Raw genomic sequence first — 21,205 nt, 5'->3', positions numbered from 1 at the left:
AAATTAATAGCTGTTCTGCTAAAAGGCTGCAAATAGAAAAGTTTTTAACCCTGATGTAAAACTGCTGAGTCAGCAGACCTGCAGTTTTCTGGGAGTTTGTTCCACATGTGAGGAGCTTAAAAGCTGAATGCTGCCTCTCCACGTTTATTCTGTAAAACAGTCAGAAAATGTCTCACCTTCACTGTCTGGCCTCAAAACTTCTGTCCACCAGGATAAAACCGCATTTAGTTAAAACAACAAACAGTTTCTCATTGTCTTTTGGGAGCAGTTTTCTATCCAAAAATCACAATTTTCTTTATTTCCAGACAGAAAACATGTCTTAATGTTAATAAAGCCACTCTCTCCTGATTCCATCAGATGCACCGCTGTAGCAGGACCAGACATGGAGGAAGAGGCCTGGACTGCAGCCTCTGCTTGGGGTTTCTCTGGGTTCAGAGCCAGTAGCAAGAAGTTTGAGAAAACAAAGGGAAAAAACTGCGTTAACGCGATAAAAAGTTAACGCTGTTAATTAATAAATGTGTCAATGCGATAACGCGTTCACATGCTCAGCCCTAATATATTAATTTATTCTGTAGGAAGTGGTTGTGTAGTGGATGCCTCAGTAATGTGGCTAATTAGTAAATGTGCCATCCTCACCCATGAGCATAGCCTCTTTAATTTGGCTTTTACTTAACTTTATTTTATGTTATTAATTCTTTCTATTTTTTAAATATTTTAATATATATATTTATTTATTTTTTCCTCATTATGTTTTATATATTTTCCGGTGTTCCTCAGAGTGAGCCCTCTGCGTTGGGGCTGGGTCAGCCATGTGTGCCGGGGTGCCCCCTGTGGTATTGGTCTCTTGTCTGGTGCCTGTGTTGGTGCCCTGGCTGCTGTGGTCCGGCCAACTCCTTGTGCTTGGCCACATATTAGTCTGACTATGCATGTGAATATGTATATGTGGTGATGGAGACGGGGGGCAGGGAGCATGATGGGAAGGGGGTTGGTAGGCTATTCTTTTTAACTCTTTTAAAATCTGTACATATATATACATTTCATTGTATGAAAAATACTTTATAAATAAAGTTTGATTGATTGTATCTGACTAGAAAACATCCTTTAACCCTTTAATGCCATATGTATCATAGTGATACAGTTTCAAAGACCTTCTGCATCACTTTATGGTTAAAACTTGGCTCAAAACCTTGTTGAACACAATCTGATGCTTGTCTTCTGCCCCCTAGAGGACACCTTTTACACAACTTTGACATTTTGACATCTAATAAAGGGTTAATATTTTATTTTGCTGCTTTAATTAAAAAGAATTATCAATAATCACTCTGTTTCTCGCATGAGGTCGTGTAAGGTGAGACATTAAAAAGAAATTAAAAAGACATTGGAAATTTTTTGAAAAGATGTTGAAAAGACAACCCAGACAACCACCCGGCTTGGGCCAGCACCCACCCCAATGTTCAAGTTAAATTTGTTGTGTAAATATTGCTGGAAAAAATTGTAAAAACAAGCCAGAAAACCAGAAATGAAGCAGATTTCCCTCCAACCTCCAGCTGCGTCCACATCAGTCAGAAAGCAGAGACAAATGAAAAGTGGAAAGTTTAATTTGATGTAGTTTGTACAGAAGCATCGTCGCCCCGCTGAAGGACGGATGGTGAATCCCACACAACAAACATTCAGATGTGAGAGGCCGAGCCTTCACTTGGTTGTTACGCCTTCTTCTGAGGCATCGAGGCGACGAGCAGCCAGTACAGAGAGTAACAGGTTCCTGCAGAGAGTAAAAGCAGAGATTTTAAAGCTGTTTCCTAGAAGAAAAGGTCTCAGTATTTATGTTTTCATAACTTTAAATCGATAAAGCCCAATGGCAGTTCTTCCTCTGCACCCTACCTCTCTGGTCCCCTCTGAGAGGTTACTGCCAGAAATCTCTGAATTTCTCTGAATTTTAGTTTCTTCTTATGATTGTCATCTACATGCAAACTAATCATTCAGTGTTTTACTTTCCTACACAAATAAAAAAGGACAATACAAGAAAAAACAAAAGCCAAACTTGAGAATCTCATGTTTTAAAAGCCGTAAAACATGACATGAAAAGTTTTTTTTTTTTTTTTAGCCGAAGCTGTGAGTTTATTGATGGTACGGTTGCCATGGTTACCTGCGATGGTTAGCGTCATGGTTGCTCGGTACAGCAGGACATCAGTGGTTCCTCCCTTGACGTGAACTGGCAGTCCATTGTCTGCCTGTAACCGCAGCAACAAGATGGTTACAACTGAGCATGCTAACGTGTTAGCATGGAGCTAATGTTACAAGGACGGAAACCACACACGAGGATGCTGAGTAAATAAATACTAACACCTTTAAATAACAACGTCATCTCGTGTAAATCTCTGAATCTGCGTGATCATCCGTTAATGAAGACGTTATTCTCTCCATGTTACAGATTGAACATGTCCCTTGATATTTTCTCTCATTTATACGTCATCAAACGCTCCAGCTTCCCATCTCTTCCCAAAATATGACCCTGTAAATGTTTACCTTTCATTTAGATTTCATCTAAACAACATGAACAAGCGTGCAGGTTCGTGGGCTTTTGTGTTTGTTATTAACATCTTTTTACAACACCGACATAAAACTTTATGACACAGATCTGTGCTCATCTACTTCTCACATTAACGTTCATCTCCAAACATGAAATAATCTTCAGTACATCAATGAATCAGTATTACCCATGGATCAACCATATTATTATGTAATACAAAATGAATGTAAACACCTGATTTCAGAGGGACAGTGGCTTCATCATTGCAGCTAGCATGTTTTCAGTAACAGTGAGCGCCAACCTCGACACATTTAACCAGGATTTTCTGGGGAAACAGAAGCTATGGAGCCCATCTTGTGACAGAATTTAATATATTTTATTGTGTGGTCACAGATCACTTTTACGTAGAAACAACATAATTAAGTTGCATTGCTAATTCATAGGAACTAAATAATGATGAGCATGTGACCACTGTTCTGTAACTCGCCCAACAGTGGCGGAGCTAGACTTTTATACATGGGGGGCCCAGGGGGTGGGTTTATCCGGGGATCATTTACTAAGCCTGCTGATACTGGGTCTGGGTTCTGTCTCTGCCTGATCTGTGTCCTTCCTCTTTACAAAAAAGTCTCTTCCTCTTGTAAACCAGACTAGTTACAGGATAGATTTCTCCACATTTTCACGCTGTAGCTACTTTAAACCAGCTAGCAGCCTTGCTAGCCTCCTGGATCATGTAGCGCTAGATTAGTCAGCGCTAAACATGGATCCTGAGGTTCTCTTTGAGTAGGGTGATCAGATTTGAGTTGGGGACGGAGGGTCTATCAGTGTATCTATCCATGTGCGTACATACTACGTGTCTACATTCAATGCTACTGCAGTATGATGAAGAGGTCTACTTTATACTCATCTTTTGACATTTTTACTGAGTTTATATTATCTAGGCTACATAAAAGAATGTCTTTCTTTTTTTGGATAAAATACTCTGGCATTCAGTTGATATCCAGTCTGGGGAAGACAAGTCTTGACCATGTGTCCTTCTGTTCAGTGTTGCTGCCTCTGGGCTCTTTGGGCCCTTCGCTCTGACCGCCCTGGATGGCGGGTGCCTGGCGGGGTTGGCAACTGCCAGTCTTGGCCTGTGACCCTTGACTGTGGGGGGATCTGGCTGAGGCCTTCCTCTGCTGCCTTCCGGTGGGTCTGGGGTGGTCTTCGTGGCTTGGGTTCGTGCTCCAGGATGCTGCTGATGGCCTGGGTCTCTGGGCCGCTCTAGTCTGCCTCTAGCCTCCGTAGAGGCGTGGTCACATCTGCAGGATCACATTCATCTCTGACCCTCCTCTTCCTCATCCTCTACATGCTGACTCAGCACTGAGGTGTCCAGTGGGTTTATACACTCAGAGATGCTTTGGTTCAGGTGTGTGTGTTACTGGTTCTTTGGTTGCTGTTGTGATACATGTTGTTGTTGCTCTCTTGGTTATTTTTTTAGGAACTCCTGATGATTGTCTGCATAGTTTACCTGTAAAAGCTGTAGGAAATTCTCTGTTGTGTTTCTGTACAGGTGTAGCAGCTGGTGTTAGGTTGGACTGAAGCTTGTTGCTTCTATTTACTGGATCTTTGTCTCCTCTTCCTTCTTTCTACTTTCCTTTTTACTTCTCTCCATTACTCTTCTTTTTTTCTGTCCCCTCCAGTCAGGTCCAGCCGGATTACATGAATTCCATAACACCAAATAAATAATATAAAACAATATATTTGAATAAATGATGAAATAACAAATCAGATTATCAAGAGGAGCCTTGTTCAGCACAACACAGCAGCCAGACCATCATTCTTCCGCCACCGTGCTGGACAGGACATGGTTTAAAAACAACAACAACAAAAACTTCTTCTTCTTTGTTCTGTTGTACATGAGCTATCCTGCTCCATACAGCCCCTGTGGTTACTGGTGACCCTGCTATGTTTGCTCTCTGAAAATGTAATGAAATACACATGGATGGACGCAGGAGACGGACAGAAGATTCCAGCCTGAAGAAGTTCACTCGTCTGTGCTGCTGTTGTTGGATTGTTTATTTCTCCCTGCAGCCGATTTTGTTTCCAGGCACAAACAGACGAGTCCTCACAAACTTTGTGGTCTTTGTTCTGATCTCCAGCAGATTTTGGATGCGTTTCTTTTTCTTTTCAGAGATGACGGGAAATCTGGGACTTTCCTCAGCTTCAGCTGAAAGTCGCCAATATTTTGTGGTAATAAAAACAATGGAGCTAAACAAACTGTTTTGGTTGGATTTTCATTTCTGGAGATGTTTCCTGCAGAACTGGGAGACTGGTGTTAACTCTGCTGATGGACAGTCTCACCTGGAAGAGCTTCTGGGCCTCGGGGACTTTATTCTTCATCTGCCGGGCCGAGCTGCTGAAGGCTCTGCCGGCCAGAAGGGGAACTTTCTGGAAACACAAACAAACAGGAAGTCAGTTCGCTGTCGCGTCGCGCTCTAATCATGTCGTTTCATTTTGGTCCAGATGTTGGAGTCATCTCTTTCTCTCTTTGGGGCTAGTTTTGTATTTTAGTGAATGTTTCAAGTTGTTTTGAATCAAATCTCTAAATAAAGTTTTTTTTCTTGACTTTTGCTAATTAAAACTGATTTATACTCCTTCTGCTATAGTTAACAAAATGTGCATCTCTATCAGGAAACTATAAGCTTGTCCATCTCAGAGCGTTCTGACTTGTTACACATCAGTTGTTCCTGATGATTAAACAGATTTGTGGCACTCTAAAGGGATATTTACACTTTTTATAGGTTATATTTCTTTGTGTTGGTTTTAGCTTTTATTCACTGGTCATGAAACCTTCTAAATTTCCATCTGAGAGCGTTTTGTTGTTATACAACAGAGCAGAGTTTTTCCTAAAGATTGAGCAAATTCTTGGAACTTTGAAAGCATATTTACATTTTTATGTGTTTTGTGTTGGTTTTAACTTCAGGAAACCATCTGACTCTCCCTGTGAGAGCGTTCTGACTGCTTCCTACCGCAGGAAACACTCGCACTAATTATAACTACTACACAGAATAAACTTAGAAAAAAAGAATGAACTCTTTACGACATGGCTGCACACGGATGAAAACCTTCCTCTCTGACCTGAGAATGACCCATTGGGTATCACTTCCACTTCTTTGTGCTTTTAGTTTGTTTCATTTCATCCTGACGAAACCTTCAGAATCCACTGATTTCTTTTAAAGCAAAATTCTAAATATTTTCACTGCTGTTTGTCTTTAGATTCAGTACATTATCTGGGTTTATGGGTTTGGAGACATTTTTCTCTCATTGTTACAGAAACTAAACTCAGTCCAATCAGATTTTTTTTAATTACAGTTAAATCTGTTTAATAACAGTCTGATTTGTGAATAAATGTAAATTTTACTGTTTTGATAAAATATTTCAGGATTATTATGAGGCTCAGTTTCACATTTAAACCATACTCTTTAAAAGCTAAAAAACTACTGCATAAATCATAGAAATTAGATTTAATTATCAGCATTTCAATTAAATATTCAAAATCTGCCTGAGTCTAAATTTATTTAAAACTGAGATTTTTCTTTATTCTAGTAATTATCATTGTATGTATATACGTAATTTAAATGTAAGTTTCCAGTGAAAGAATCTAAAATTCATAAATACAGCTGAATAAATGTTGACTCAAAACAGCCTCAGTGGGTAAAATAAAAAGGGGAAAAAGCTCCATTGTTGCATCGATCAGTGTAAAAAATGTTTTCAGTGAAAAACAAAAGGTCCTTTTTTTAGGCTGAATAAGTTTGTCTGACCTTCTAAAGAAGCTTCACAATCTCTGCTCATGTTATCCTGCAGGACCCAGAATATGCATGCTTTTAATACAAATACACTCCTTCATCATGGCTGCCGCATGTATTTGGCATTTGTTTGAAGCAGTGTTTGTGTATGTCCTCAGAAAAAATGCTACATGTTCACAAACTGTAATATCTGAGTAACCAGTAGGGGGCAGTGTAGGGACCAGTTAGCTGTAAGGTAACGGCATCGATAGCGCTAAAAATCACGGAAATGATTAGTTTCGCCTTCTGTAGAGGATTTGAGGGCCAGAGACAAATTCTATAAAATGACCTTCTATGCTGATGATGTGCTTGTATTTTTAGTCAACCCTGAACAATAAGTACCACCTCTTATTAATATAATAAACACATTTAGTACATTTTCTGTATATAGAATGAATTAAAAGAAAAATCAGTCTCATAACAGTCTCTAATACAGTTCCACCATTCCCATTCTCTGTTCCCTTGTACAAAACAAACTTTGTCTCACTGTTTGGGGAAACAATATGAGATACTTAATGTTTTCCTAAAAGGGTCCCGAAAGATTTGAATTACTGGCTCAGCTCCTACATCTGGAATAAATATAAACCCAGAATAAAAAATTCTATTTTACAGCTGATGGATTCTGTGGTTGGCTTAGATCTACCAAACACCAAGATGTACGGTGCTCATTTAAAGTTCATGTCTGAGTGGGTGTAAGGCAAATATCCTAAATTTGGTTGGATATTAAAACAAGAATCAAAGTTTATTGTCATACTTAAGTACAACAAGACTAAAAGCTCATGTAACCCGGGTGAAAAAAAATCACTTCTTCCCTCTCATGCACTTTTCCATGTGGTTTCCTCTCGCGGTGTTTGCTATTCTCGCGAGTGCAGCGTCACACGCTCCCGTGACTATGTTGAGCCAGTTGAATAGCCATATAAGCCGGCAGGTAAATGCGGTCGGCAGCTACGCAGGGAAGCACGGGGGAGAGTTGCTGCAGGCGCCTACTACCGCGAGCCTCGGAGTATCAAGAAAAAGCGTTGTGTTTAAGTACGGAAAGGAATTGGCCAGGTGTTCAAACTGATGGCGAGCTACAGAGAGGCCTAGAGCCCAAACAGAACGATACAACTCAACTCATCGGATTCAGATTATCCAATCTAGATTCGGAGGATATCACCTGCTCTGTCCGGGCCGGTAGGAGGCTCCTTGCAGCCGACAAAACTCTGCCCAGTTTTTGCCCCTACATGTCCCACATATACAATTCACACCCGTCACCTTGCCTCTAATACATTCATCAATTCAAACCCCTGGATTCAACTTATCATGCCGTACTGGACTTTGGGTCGTTTGGGGAATTGGGAAAGTGATGTGGGTTTTGTAAATCACTGAACTTGAACTTTATTGAATTTCTGTGAAAACCAGATATTTTCACTGTACATATTTATTACTGAATGGCCATTCAAATACTTTTCTATTTTTTATAAATGTTGGTGTTTTGGTTGTCTTTCTAATATATGGTACCATCAAACCTAAATTCAGTCTCTGTGCCTCTGTTGTTTCTCCTCCCTCCAGTGAGTTTTATCTAGCCTTCTGAGACTAGCCCAGCTGATACACAACTTAGCCTATATTATTATAACATACTTGCTACATAAACTTGGCGAGCTAGCCAGGAGGGGGGCAGATACACAGAACTGAATAAAAAGTACTACATATATTGTGAATATGGACATTTTTGAGAAACGAGGCATTAAAATTCCAAACGCTGTTTTGGTGCAAGATGCGACACAGACGGAAACTGATGAAGAAGTACTAGATTTTCTGAAGCAGTATGGTTCTATTGCAAAATTTGAATTTATTAATGAACCCGATTCTGTTTATCACCGATCATTAATTGTTGAGTATAAGACGGGAGAAGCGCTGAGTTCATTGCGTGAACTTTTGCCATATGAGTTTGTCTGTGAGAACACAAAAGTAACTTATGATATTTCAGAGCTGTCTTCGTTCTGTGCAAATGAAGTAGGTAAATTGAAAACTCAAAACTACTTAGCGGACTTACAGAAATTGGCTAAAGTGACTGGACAGGACTACAAACTAGTCCTAAATGGGGTGATGTCTCTGCTTGGTCAGTCGGTCGCTGAACTCCACCCTAAGGCTGCCCAAGTCAAGACGCCTCCAGAGGACAGCGAGAGTGAGACACCTGTTGCTGCAGTGCTGCTACCATCTGCTGCCACCAGTGGGTTCCTTACGGGTTCTGCTGCCAAAACCCAGGACTCAAGTGGACCCTTACCAGGGGAAAAGCCGGATCGCTTCCCTCGATACACCTCTAGACCCTCTCTGAGTGAGGGTCTAGAGTGAGTTCTATCTAGCCTTCTGAGACTAGCCCAGCTGATACACAACTTAGCCTATATTATTATAACATACTTGCTACACTCAACTTTAAAGTGTAAATTACATAAAAGACTAAATCACATACAGGTAATGTGAAGAAATTATGAAAATCTTTAAGAAAAAAAAGGAAAGTTTTGAAAATAAACTTGTTGAGCAAGTCTGAAATCACCGTCAACGTTATGATGTTTCATTGCTGCTGCACAGAGACAAATATGCATTTTAGAAGTCACCATGGAAACAAGTCTGGGGCTGTTATATCCGTACATGGATGAAGATGATGGAGAAACAGATTGATTTGTTTATTTCCTTCTTTTTCCATAATCTAGCAACTGTCCCACAATGCATCTTAATAATATTAACTTAAATCTGCAAAGACAAACAGAGTGGATCAGCTTTCTTTTATCATGGTCTGAGAATGACCACAGAGATGAGATAAGATGAGATGTGATGAGATGAGATGAGATGAGATGAGATAAGATAAGATAAGATGAGATGTGATGAGATGAGATGTTTCATGAATCTAATGAAAGGTTTTATAAAGATTCTTGTGAAGATTTTGGTGAATGAGGACCATCATTTTATCCTCATTTAGACTAGAAAACTGATTGAAACGTCTGTTTTCTGTTTGGTTTGTGTGTTCTTCATCGGGACTGTGATAACATAACTCGCTCAGTCCAGTTCAAACCGGTCCCCTGGTTTAATTTAATGTCTCAGATGTTGTTTACACAGAAGTTTAGTTCATGTTTAAATAATTTTAATCTCTTCAGCCCGACTCTGTGTTCTCTGTTCGTCTCCTTTAACAGTCAGCTTCCACTTGCTGCTCCGTGTTTGACCCCTGACCACCTCCACCTCCACCACCAGCAGAAGCAGCATGTCTTTAAAAAAGCTGCATGACTCCGTCCACCAAGGTCACATCGGCTAGCTGGGGGTGGGACTGACTGCAGGGAGGGCCAATCACATCCTCTGAACATGATCCTTGGACCAATGAGGAGGAAGAGAGGCATCTGGTTTGTTTTAGGGAGGGATCTGTAACACACAGCCTGCTGGGAACGAGACACGAGAGTCTTTCAACCAGAGAAAAATATACTCCACTCGGTCTCTGGACTGAGAGTATGTTGGTCTGTAGACCGCCGTCCTGTCCCGTCCTGTCCAGTCCTGTTCTGTCCTGTCCTCAGATGGACCACTATCCAGAGTGAAGATCTGAACGGATCCACCAGATGGGTTCAGTCTCAGTTGTGCAGATTTCTTTTCTTTTCGGTCTTCTCCGCGTTGACTTTAAGTTTTCTTTCATCCATGTGGGAAGTGAAACGTGTTTCTGAACATGTTTAATCTCGTTGTCAGACACTTCTGGTTTGTTGAACTTGGCTGAAAGGAGAGCATTATTATGTTCCTCATTAAAACACTTAAAGTCTCCAGAAACAGTCTCAGAAGTCTCTGATTCAGTCGAGAACGAGTTGATGGTCTCTGAACGAAAGCCAATTATTAACAGAAGTGAGAGAAGTCTTTTATGTTAACCCTGTAAGTCCTGGACTGGGTGTAGAAGTTTCCACCTGGAAAAACAGGATCAGACACTTTGTGAACTTTTATGTTTCCATCAGAAGATCAGATCAGTCCAAACTGGAGACCCGGTGAAGCTCAGACAGCAGGACCAGCATCATGAACTCAAACCAGGATCCCGAGTCTCAGACCTACAAGTTAAATCTTGAAGAGGATTTTCTCAGTCCTTCCTAAACTGCACAGAAGGACACATGTTGCTTTTATCTCAGAGAAGCCGCCACCTTTAACAGAGCGGCAAATGAAAACAGGTCATAACAAGAAGTCTGTTTTAGAAATACGCATCACAGGCAGCACAGGTGTCAGAGGTTGGAACGATATCAACTTAGTTTTTTCCTCATTTCACTCGCAACTCTTTTCACAACAAGCTGGAATGAGGGAACCATAGAGCTACCAACAACAGGGGAAACAAGCTGCTTCTAGTGATAATTTGGATTCCAGTTCTTTGTTGGAAGGAACAAGGAAAAGGAGCATCCAGACTGTTTCCAGCCACATCTGCTGCCTATAAGACCAAATCCAGGAGCATGACTGAGGAAGAGGAGGGTATGGGTGCTGGACTAGCCTGCACCTGTTCATGATGACATGTTTGCAAGAAGAATAAGACAAACAGCTGAAATTCTTCCTCACTTGTTATCCTGAGTGTTGTAACGTCTACGAAGTGTTTGGAGAAGGAATGGGGAGGTTCCAGAGCAGGTCCAGACTTCCTATTCCTCCCGTTACAGTCCGGGAGTCATTTAAAAGTGCGGCAGTGTCACCCTGCTGCTGAGTGTTTGTGTCATTGCGTACGTGCTGAGCTGCACTGTCGCACTGCCAGCTGGCTAACAGGCATGTTGAGCCATGAAAACCTGCAGCAGGAACCCTGCAGTCTGGAAACATGGACCATGTCCTTACACTCGTCACCGTGACGACGCAATCACACCAACACAGCCCTGTAACTCTGAGAGGTCAGATCTGATCAGACCTGATCAGACCTGATCGGTCATCAATCCTCCCCCTGATCTCCTCCCAGTTTCCTTCTAACTGATCAGAAGCCTGACAGAGAAATAAAAGCTCTGCTTACCATCAAGCGGTTCATGTGTGGCCGTGTTGCCTCAGTTTACCCTCACAAGGACGCACACACTCAGACACACACCAGTTCAGACACTATCAGTGTTTTTGGATGGCAGCCAAACTACGAGCTGCTGGAGAGGCCAAACTGTCTGCAGGAAGTAACCGGCTTTAATCCAGCGCTGCTGCTGCAGCTCAGAGATCAACCTCCACGCCTCACTTTTATTTGTTTACAGCTGATTTCAGCCGGCTGTCCTGTCTTAGTCTGAAACATTTCTCTATCAAGTCCAACGTAGAAAGTTAGGATGGAAAAACCAGCTTCACTTTGCACTTTATCAGCTCCACCTGTTCAGCTTCCTGTTAACACAAATATCCAACCAGCCAATCACACAGCAGCATCATGTCAACGTGGTGAAGAAGACTCACAATGAGGAAGAAAGGGGATTTAAGAGACTTTGAACATGGCATGGTTGTTGGGCTGAGTATTTACTGGGATTTCCACCCACAACCATCTCCAGGGTTTCCAGAGAATGGTCTGAAGAAGAGAAAACATCCAGAGCAGCAGTTGTCTGAACCAGAATGTCTGGTTGATGTCAGAGTTCAGAGGAGAATGGACAGACTGGTTGGAGATGATAGAAAGACAACAGGAAGTCCAGTAGAAGATGGAGAAAAGTTGCTGGTCTCCATTTCAGCTCCACATTCAGATGCTAGGCTCAGAATCTGGTGGGAGCATCATGAAAACATGGATCCATCCTGCCTTGGATCAACGCTTCAGGCTGCTGCTGGTGTAATAGTGGGGGGATGTTTTCTTGGCCCACTTTGAGCCCCTTAGTACCAACTAATTTTAAATCCGTTCCGTCTCTGCAGCTGCTCCCGTGAAAGCAGAAGCCATCGCTGAGAGAAAGTCACTCAGGTATAAAACCTGCTCTGAAACCTACCAGATGGAGGAAGTTACAGGAGGAGTCGACTTCCTCTAAAGCTGAAGACTCTGCAGAAACCTACATGAAGCCAAGTTTCACTTCCAGGTTTCCTGCATCCAAACAGAGAGAAGCTTCAGAAGCAGATCAGACCTGCAGCTTCAACCACCCGGTAAGTTTCCTTAGTGCCACTCTGAAGACATTTTAACAGCTTAAATTTATTTCCTAACAAGTAGCACCGAAATGCTGCATGTATGATCTACTTCTCAGCTTCTTTCATGTTAAACTTTTCTACGTTTCTTACGTCAAATGCAATATAGATATTCTTACATAAATATGTTATAGTATAACAGAAAAATAACTATTATATAAAATATATAATAATTTCAAATAACAAAACCCTATACCTGGAATATACACTATTATTTCCCTCGGGAGAATAAAAAAGTATTTTTAATTTAATTTTTCATTTTGGTTAAGTTGCTGTAATAATATAGCTCTTCGTTAGCATCATTTCATTTTCATTGCTGCTTCATTTTAGTTGCTATCTTTACTGAAGCAAAGATACAAGAACAATAAAGTAGAAAACCTGAAAATAAAAAAAATAAATGTAAATAAATAATTAAACTCTTCCTTTAGTCCAGAGATGTGCTGCTCGGTGGCGCCCCCACTGGTCACTTTGAGTCCTGTGATATTTTTCCTGCTGCTGGCCGACACCTCGGTGATGCAGGAAGAACTCTGGGAGGACTACAAATATGGCCGCCAAGGACTAGGGATGAACTGCACCTGGAAATGCATCCTATTTACCATGCAGTGGCCAGGAGGGTTCTGTGAGGTGAGTTTCTTCTTCTTCATCATCATCATCAGTGTGCATATTAAAGAAATGAGATTGTAAAGCAAAAATTCTTTTTGGATCAGACTTTAGTTTGGTCCAGATATCAGGAGTAGAAAAACTAAACGTTTAGTCTGAACTCTTGGGATGAAAAGCAAACTTGACTCAGATGATCTTAGAAGTCTCGGTGGCTCATGTGATGTCAGCAGATCAGATCTATGTTCTGGACCAGAACCAGTGTAGAGATGTGACACCAGCAATGATATGTTCCCGTTTTCTGGCCTTTGTGAGGACATGAGCAGCAGCATCTGGATTAGTTGCATCTGTCTCAGTGATTTTTTTAGCGAAACCTGTAAAATCTCCATTACAGCAGTCGGACTACTGAACACAGATGATGAAGTTTTTCCAAATTATGCTGAGTCATCAGTCCCCTTATTCTAGATGTATTCTTTAGGTGGTAGAAGGCTGATTTGGTTCCTTCTTTAATATAGATTTTAAAATTGAGATCAGAGTCCAAAATGACACCAAGACTTCCCTGGTGAGACAGTAATATAGAGCTGAGTGTCATCAGCATAATTATGAGCAGCTATTTGCTTTCTTTCTATGATCTGAGTTGGTGGAAGCATGTAGATGCTGAACAATAAGGGGCCCAACATGGAGCCATGGGGAACTCCACGTGTCATATTTGTTTAAGTAGATCTATAATTACCAACTGACACAAAATAGTTCCTGTCATACAACAATAAATAAATAAATAAATAAATAAGAAAAAAATATGAATGAGCCATTATTATTATATAATATATATATTATTATTATTATCCATTATTCACGAATTTATCTTTAAAAGCAGAGATAGTAAAAGAAGGATGAGGACAAGTAGGAGATCATGAAAAATCATAATTAAAGGATAAGGAAGAAAATAAAGATGTAAAAAATAGAAGCAGCATAGAAGCATTAGGAGAGGTAGGAAAGGAAATATAAAGCATACAACGATAGAAAATTAAAGCAGAAGAGGGAGGGAAAATATATGAAGGAAATTAATGGGTACATTATTAAAGATAAGGGAATTATTTATTAATCTATAAAGAAATAATCCGAGAGGAAAGGAAATGAGGGGTTAGGAAAAGAAACATGAAATAAGGAAGAGGGGAATAGAGGAAATAAGTGGCATTTAAAAATATAAGGAAAAGATAAGGAAAAATATGAGAAGGTAAAAAAGGGAAGAACAAAACAAGGAAGGATTTAAGAAGAAAAGTAAAGATGGTTTTGACGAAGTAGAGAAGAAAATGACCTTTTAAGTATGAAAGGGAAGAGGTAGGAAAGGAAAAGAAGGTAAGAAAGGATGGGAGAAAAGAAACTATAAGTACTATGAATAAGAAAGAAAATAAGTAAGTAGAAAAGGAAAGAACATGGGAAGTTAGGAAAGGACGAAAGAGTGAAGGTGAGGAAGGAAATTAGGACTAAGAATGAAAAGGATCAGGAAGAAGGGAAATGGAACGGCTGAAAATGGAAAGAGGAAGTTAGGGAAGGAAGTGGAAAGGTAAGAAAAAGAAACAAGGTATAGAAGAAGAATAAAGGATGATAGAGGAGAGGAAGAAAGGAAGAATGAAAAAAAATGCAGGCAAGGAAGAAAAACACTGGAGGAAAGTTCAGAAACTGATATCAGCTGACAGACTCCACCCTCCTCATCCTCCACAGCGGGTGATGAAGGCTAACGACCTAATTAGAGATTCATTAACATGCTGTCTATCTGTCCACCTGTCCCTCAGTCTCTGTACAACGAGACTCTCTGCAGGATTCCTGAGACTGTCAACAACTGGACCATCCATGGACTGTGGTACCGTCACACTTCCATCATCTCCACACACAACACAGCTTCATCACCTCTTCATCACCGCTTCATCACCGCTTCATCACTGCTTCATCATCACTTCATCACTGCTTCATCATCGCTTCATCACTGCTTCATCATCACTTCATCACTGCTTCATCATCGCTTCATCACTGCTTCATCACCGCTTTGTCACCACTTCATCACTGCTTCATCATCACTTCATCACTGCTTCATCATCGCTTCATCACCGCTTCATCACCTCTTCATCACAGCTTCATCACCGCTTCATCATCACTTCATCATCACTTCATCACTGCTTCATCATCACTTCATCACTGCTTCATCATCACTTCATCACTGCTTCATCATCACTTCATCACTGCTTCATCACCGCTTTGTCACTGCTTCATCACTGCTTCATCATCACTTCATCACTGCTTCATCGCCGCTTCATCATCACTACATCATCACTTCATCATCACTTCATCACCGCTTCATCATCACTTCATCATTACTTCATCACCGCTTCATCATCACTTCATCATCACTTCATCACTGCTTCATCATCACTTCATCACTGCTTCATCATCACTACATCACTGCTTCATCGCCGCTTCATCATCACGTCATCACTGCCTCGTCACTGCTTTTTCGTTACATCGCAGCTTCATCTCAGCTTCATCACAGTATTATCACCGGTTCATCACTGCGTTATCGCTGCTTTATCGCTGCTTTTTCACAGCGTTAACACAGCATCATCGCAGCTTCATCACCATGTAATCACAGTTTCAGAGCTGCTTCATTAGTTTTATCAGTTTCATCACAGCTTGGTCATTTCATACCTTTTCCTTTATCTGCTAGTGAGAATGAAATTTCTTTAAGCTGCAGAGAGAAAAAAGATCACATCAGTTATTGCATTTAGTTTATCTCAAAAAAGTTTCAGAGAACCAAAAACTTTGCTAAGTTCACACTGATTGAAGGAGACTTTGCTGATGATTCTTATTGGTTGTTTCTGTCGTATCTGCAGGCCTCTTCATGCTCTGGACTGCTGCGGGTGTTGGCATATGTTTCACTCCGACATCCAGGTGAGTCTTAGTCAGGATCAGCTGTCTTTGTGAACGGTCATGGGAAAAACTAATGTTGTCCTTTTTATCTTTTCTTTCCAGGACCTGGAGGCAGAGCTGACTGAATACTGGCCATCATTATTAAAAACCAAATCCCCCTTCCAGTTCTGGTACTGTACCATGTCTGGAGTTCCTGTCTCTGTCTGTAGAGGGCAGCATTTTATTTGAATTCAGCTTTATTTATACAGCACCAGCTCATAACAGAGTCAGCTGAAGAAACTTTTACAGATACAGTCCAATTCATTGTAGTTCAGTTATAACCCAATTAAAACAAATCTATTATATGATCCACATAGTCCAATTTATAAACCCATTTTTAAAAATAATTACCTAGCTAAGGATTGGATAAAATATCCATCCCGAGCTGCACAAGGAGACAGTGGAGAAGGAAGGAAAACTATCACAAAGCAGAGAGGAGCCCAGTGGTTTTGTGTGGATGGACGCGTTTCCTGAAACAATTTTCATGGAAGACTTTTAAACTGAAACGAGTTTCTGTCTGTGTGGATGAAAGATCCAGTGAAGCTTGGTCACTGAGCTTTAGATGTGAGGAGAATTTAAACTTGTTTTCTGTGTCGGAATCAGACTCGGATGCTAAAGTGAAAGTGAACGAGGGTGTTTTTATGCAACAGGAAGGAGGAGTGGAGGAAGCATGGATCGTGTGCAGCTTGTGTGGAAGGATTCAACTCTCCACTAAAATACTTCCAGATCTGCCTGAAGCTACGGCATCAGTTCGACATCCACAGGTGAGTTCACACGTTTCTGACAGGTCGTCTGCAGATGAATCGTTGGGTTGTCACCTGACCTCACCTGCCAGCAAGTAGCTCCGCCCCTTCAGTATTCATGACGTTTTGCAGTAGTGGTGGGGGACCCTGGTCCTCGTCCTGGAAGTTTTACATGTTTCCCTTCTCCAATACACCGGATTTAAATTGATGAGTCATTGAGCAGAATTGGTTAATCAATTTAATTTGAATTAGATGTGTTGGAGCAGGGAAACATCTAAAACTTGCAGGACGAGGGCGAAGGCCTCCCACCACTGCTCTACGGGATGGAGAGACCAGAACTGATTCAGAAAAATGATTGTGTCAAGTTTTGCATTAAAAAAAAACAAACATGACCACTTTAGGCTTCTGTAGATTAACTTCCAACATTTACTCGCGTTTAGAGACATCCCCAAGTGGTCCAAAGTGGAACTGCAGTTTCTTTTTGCTAAGATCATCATTACATGTCGCTAACCTTCACCACATGAGCCATTAATCTCTAGACATTCCTGTTGTTTTGTGAAAATATTAGAAGTTGCTTTTTGTGCTTCAGATTGTTGGAGGCTGCTGGAATCTCTCCGTCCTGTGAGCGACCCTACAAGGTAGCAGCAACCTGCTCAGTTAAAACCACAAATGTTTGTTTTGAATATACCACATTATGTTGTCGTCATTATGTTTGAGGAAAATATTTTGTTGTAAAAAGAAAACTTGGAAATTTATTAAAATCTTTGTTTTTAACACTAAACCCTTTAAAATGAAAGCTGAGTGACGAATGTCGTACAACCGTAATTCTAACGAAGTTCTGGTCTCTGTGTAAAATGCAAATTAAAACAGAATTAAATGATTTCCAAATCTCATCAACTCATATTTTATTCCAAGTCAAAGATAAACAACATGTCAGATGTTGAAACTGAGACATTTGATGGAGAATTTGAGCTCATTCGGCCAGTTCAGCAGCCGGACTCTTCTCCTGTGAAGCCATGCTGCTGTGATGGATGCAGGATGTGGTTCAGCATCATCTTGCTGAAATCTGCAAGGCCTTCCCTGAAAGAGACGTTGTCTGGATGGGAGCAGATGTTGCTCTAAAACCTCCATGTACTTTTCAGCATTGATGGAGCTTCACAGATGTGGAAGCTGCCCACGCCATAGACACTAATGCAGCCCCATCCCATCAGAGATGCAGCTTTTCACCTGTCCACTGATAACAAGCTGGATGCTCCCTCTCCTCTTTAGTCTGCAGGACACGCCGTCCATGCTTTCCACAAACTAGTTCACATCTTCATCCAGGTTTCCACTTTGCCTCAGACCATTTTAAATGAGCTTTGGTCCAGAGAAGACGGAAGAAGCTGGTTCTGGATCCTGTTCACATCTGGCTTCTTCTCTGCATGATGGAGCTTTAACCTGCATTTGTGGGTTTCAGGGTGAACTGTGTTCACAGACAGTGGTTTCTGGAAGTCTTCCTGAGTCCATGCAGTGGTTTCCAGTAGAGAATCATGTCTGCTTTTAATGCAGAAGATCACCAGCATCCAGCCTTGTCCCATGCACACAGAGATTCCTCCTGATTCTCTGAATCTTCTGATGATATTCTACACTGTAGATGGAGGATCTTCAAAGTCTGAGGAACATTTTTCTGAAATTGTTCCACAGTTTTAGATCCAGTTTGTCTCAGATTGGTGAAGCTCTGTCCATCTTTCCATCTGAGAGACTCTGCCTCTCTGAAATGCTCCTTTTATACCAGTCATGTTACTGACCTGTTGCCAGGTAACCTGGTTAGTTGTCCAATGCTCCTCCAGGTGTTTCTGGTTTGTACCAGGTACTTTTCCAGCCTTTTGTTGCTCCTGTTCCAACTTTTTCCATCAGATTTACTATCAGCTCATATTTTCATCACATGGTGAAACGTCAGTTTCATCCTCTGACATGTTTTTATCTTCTACTGGGAATAAAATATGAGATGATGAGATCTGGAAATCACATCCAAGTTGGACAAAGTGCTTTTAAAGAAAAAGTGACCAGTAACAGAAACATGTTTGATGAACCGGCTGCAGGGATTAAAACCTTCAGACCTAACAGCGTTTCATTCTGTGTTTAGGTTGCGGAGGTGCAGAGAGTCCTGAGTCCACATCTGGGGGACCGATATGAGATCCAGTGTGTCAAAGACCACATGGTCTGAACACCCATCATGCTCCACACTTAGCAAACTTTATTTGGCCTGAAACAGGTGGTTTATTGAAGAAATGTAGCGTCATAAACACAGTGTCAGTTTTACTGCAGAAATAAAATCTCATCATCTAGAGGGAGGACGATGGACCTCGTTAAGTTCAGCTCAACCACAAAAACAAGCATTGATTCAGGGAGGAATTTCCACAGAAATGAAGAATTAAAACCGACTGGTTTAAATGAAAGAGGCCCGATGGAAAGCAATCCACCCGTCACAGAAGAGCTTTATTAATCCAGAAGGAAATCTCTGGACTTAACTGGACTGATGTGTCTTGCTTCTTTCAGAGGTTTCGCTTCTCATCTGCAAAGCTTCTTAAAACGATGAATCTGACCTGCTGCTTGGGGAAAAATCTCTTCAGCAAACATCGATCCAGTAACGACCGTGTTTACCTTCAATCTTACCTGTTTCTGTGCTGCAGGACCGACAGGTGTGGTTCCAGCTGAAGGTCCGTCTGCATCGCAACTTGACTCTCGGATGCGATCACCATGACGGGGATCCTGTAGTGGAGTCCGGCCCAGGACCGCGCCCCTCTTCTGGACACCCCTGCCCGCCCGATGCCCCCTTCTTCTACTTCCCCATCAACCACCAGCAGCCACAGCGACCCTGCGGCTGATGGCCTCCATCACCAGAACAGCCGAACATTTAACACGTTGCAAATGTTTCAAAATATTCAGCTTCTCTTTTTTATTTTCTCAATTAATGAAATTGATCTTTTATTGGTTTAATGGTTTAAATGCTGTAAGCAGAGTGCAGACGGCTCACGCCACGGTGCTTCCTGGACCTTGACCCTGGAATTTCATCTTCAGCCAGTCTGGAACCGTCTGGGACCAAACTGGTTCCAAGAAAACTGGAAAGTCATGAAGGAAAATCTCTGAATTCTGCAGGAATAAAGAGACGGATTCCGACCGAACACGACTGCAGCTTCTGTTCGAGGTTTATTAAACCGATTTAATCCTTGGGTTTAATTGATTATGAACTAGAGTTTGTGTAAAATACTAAATGTTAAAATGCAGCTTTTTGTTGATTTTCTTCCGTTTTTCTGCCTGTGATGAAGTCGTGTTGAGCTTGGAGAAAATTTCTCTGAATTTCTATTAAACAGTTAACATGTCTGACCTCCATCAGCAAAAAGAAATCTGGTTTTCCAGCTGCAGTTTTCCAAAATACTTGTAAAGATATTTCACAACAGATGATGAGTTTATCATGAAGAATTTGTTAAATGAACTAAAATCTGAGTTTAGACCTAAAACAACTAGAACATGAGCACTAACTGAATTTATCAACAGAATAACAACTGAAGGTGGGCGACCACACACACATATTCTGGGATTGCCCTGTTATTCAGGCATACTGGAAAAGCGTCAAGGAGGAACTTGAGAAAATTTTGGAGATGGAGGTCCCATCAGGCCCTCTGTTTTATTTACTAGGTGCTATATCAAACAATGTTTTCAGTACAAATCAAATATATATTCTACATATATTGTTATTGGTTGCAAAAAAAATAATAACTGTGAATTGGAAAGCTTTGAAACCCCCAACTATAACTGAATGGAAACAGAGAGTCAAACAGGTATATATTATGGAACATATGACCTCTATTCTACAAATGAACACTGATCTTTTTAATCAAAGGTGGCGTTGTGTTGAAAAGCATCTGGTAACTTGCTAAAAAGGGTTTGTTGTATCTGTAAAGCGAAAGGTATGATTTCTAAAACGCCTTGTCCTGCAGATTTTGTTTCACGAATGTGACGAAATGTTTTTGGGAAAACAAAAACATTATTTTATTTTCATTAGTAATGGTATTGTAAAGCTGTGTACATGTCAGGGACAGTTTAAATGTTCATTGTTAAACCTTATAATGTAAAAAGTAAAATAAAAAGTAAAAAAAAAAAAATAACTGAAAATAGGGAATACACCACGGGGCTGTTTTAGAATAAAAAAGCATTTAATCACCATTTAATCATATATAAACAACATAATTATGGAATTAGAGCAGCTGCTTTATCTCGGGTGAAAGTTTAGCTTAAAATCAAAATCAGTTTGTACAAATAAAAAAGGAAAAGTTGGAATAAAAAAGCATTCCTCAGGGATCTGTGCTGGGACCTTAGTTCTTCATACAAATGTGCAAATTTCCAATAGAAGTGGCTGATGTAGTAAACCTGGAACAATATCCGAATGGAAATTTAATTCAAAGACACAT

At 40.8% G+C, this 21,205-nt stretch overlaps 2 protein-coding genes across 3 annotated transcripts; one reads left to right on the top strand and one right to left on the bottom strand.

Moving 5' to 3' along the window:
* Window positions 1-1,580: 1,580 nt before the first annotated feature.
* Window positions 1,581-11,610, bottom strand: LOC121646319 (cytochrome c oxidase subunit 7A2, mitochondrial-like). Its single transcript, XM_041995241.1, has 4 exons — window positions 11,336-11,610; window positions 4,871-4,957; window positions 2,147-2,231; window positions 1,581-1,762 (listed from the first exon to the last, which is right to left on the bottom strand). Exons 1-4 carry the CDS (start codon window positions 11,348-11,350, stop codon window positions 1,704-1,706), a joined length of 246 nt encoding a protein of 81 aa, XP_041851175.1. The 5' UTR covers window positions 11,351-11,610; the 3' UTR covers window positions 1,581-1,703.
* On the top strand, window positions 2,266-20,899 carry LOC121646308 (ribonuclease Oy-like). 2 transcript variants are annotated; one of them, XM_041995226.1, is made up of 10 exons: window positions 2,266-2,328; window positions 12,190-12,411; window positions 12,879-13,074; window positions 14,844-14,911; window positions 15,936-15,993; window positions 16,075-16,142; window positions 16,662-16,775; window positions 17,344-17,392; window positions 18,880-18,954; window positions 19,427-20,899. In XM_041995226.1, exons 3-10 carry the CDS (start codon window positions 12,886-12,888, stop codon window positions 19,619-19,621), a joined length of 816 nt encoding a protein of 271 aa, XP_041851160.1. In that variant the 5' UTR covers window positions 2,266-2,328; window positions 12,190-12,411; window positions 12,879-12,885; the 3' UTR covers window positions 19,622-20,899. The 2 variants fall into 2 exon arrangements, with proteins under 2 accessions (XP_041851160.1, XP_041851159.1); XM_041995225.1 differs by lacking the exon at window positions 2,266-2,328 and adding an exon at window positions 12,076-12,109.
* Window positions 20,900-21,205: the final 306 nt, after the last annotated feature.

Source organism: Melanotaenia boesemani, chromosome 9 (assembly GCF_017639745.1).
Source record: "Melanotaenia boesemani isolate fMelBoe1 chromosome 9, fMelBoe1.pri, whole genome shotgun sequence".
In the NCBI taxonomy this organism is placed as follows: Eukaryota; Metazoa; Chordata; class Actinopteri; order Atheriniformes; family Melanotaeniidae; genus Melanotaenia; species Melanotaenia boesemani.
Note: the sequence above shows the minus strand (reverse complement) of the source record. Positions and strands in the feature narration are given on the sequence as shown.

Bases quoted from the DNA above. Each gene is read 5' to 3' on its own strand.
- LOC121646319 (XM_041995241.1), bottom strand. The intron at 2,232-4,870 runs GTGAGACTGTCC...CTGCGGTTACAG, and splicing joins AGGCCCAGAAGCTCTTCCAG to GCAGACAATGGACTGCCAGT. The intron at 1,763-2,146 runs GTAACCATGGCA...TACTCTCTGCAG, and splicing joins CATGACGCTAACCATCGCAG to GAACCTGTTACTCTCTGTAC.
- LOC121646308 (XM_041995226.1), top strand. From the start codon at position 12,886: ATGTGCTGCTCGGTGGCGCCCCCACTGGTCACTTTGAGTCCTGTGATA. The intron at 13,075-14,843 runs GTGAGTTTCTTC...CCTGTCCCTCAG, and splicing joins GGCCAGGAGGGTTCTGTGAG to TCTCTGTACAACGAGACTCT. The intron at 15,994-16,074 runs GTGAGTCTTAGT...TTTTCTTTCCAG, and splicing joins TGTTTCACTCCGACATCCAG to GACCTGGAGGCAGAGCTGAC.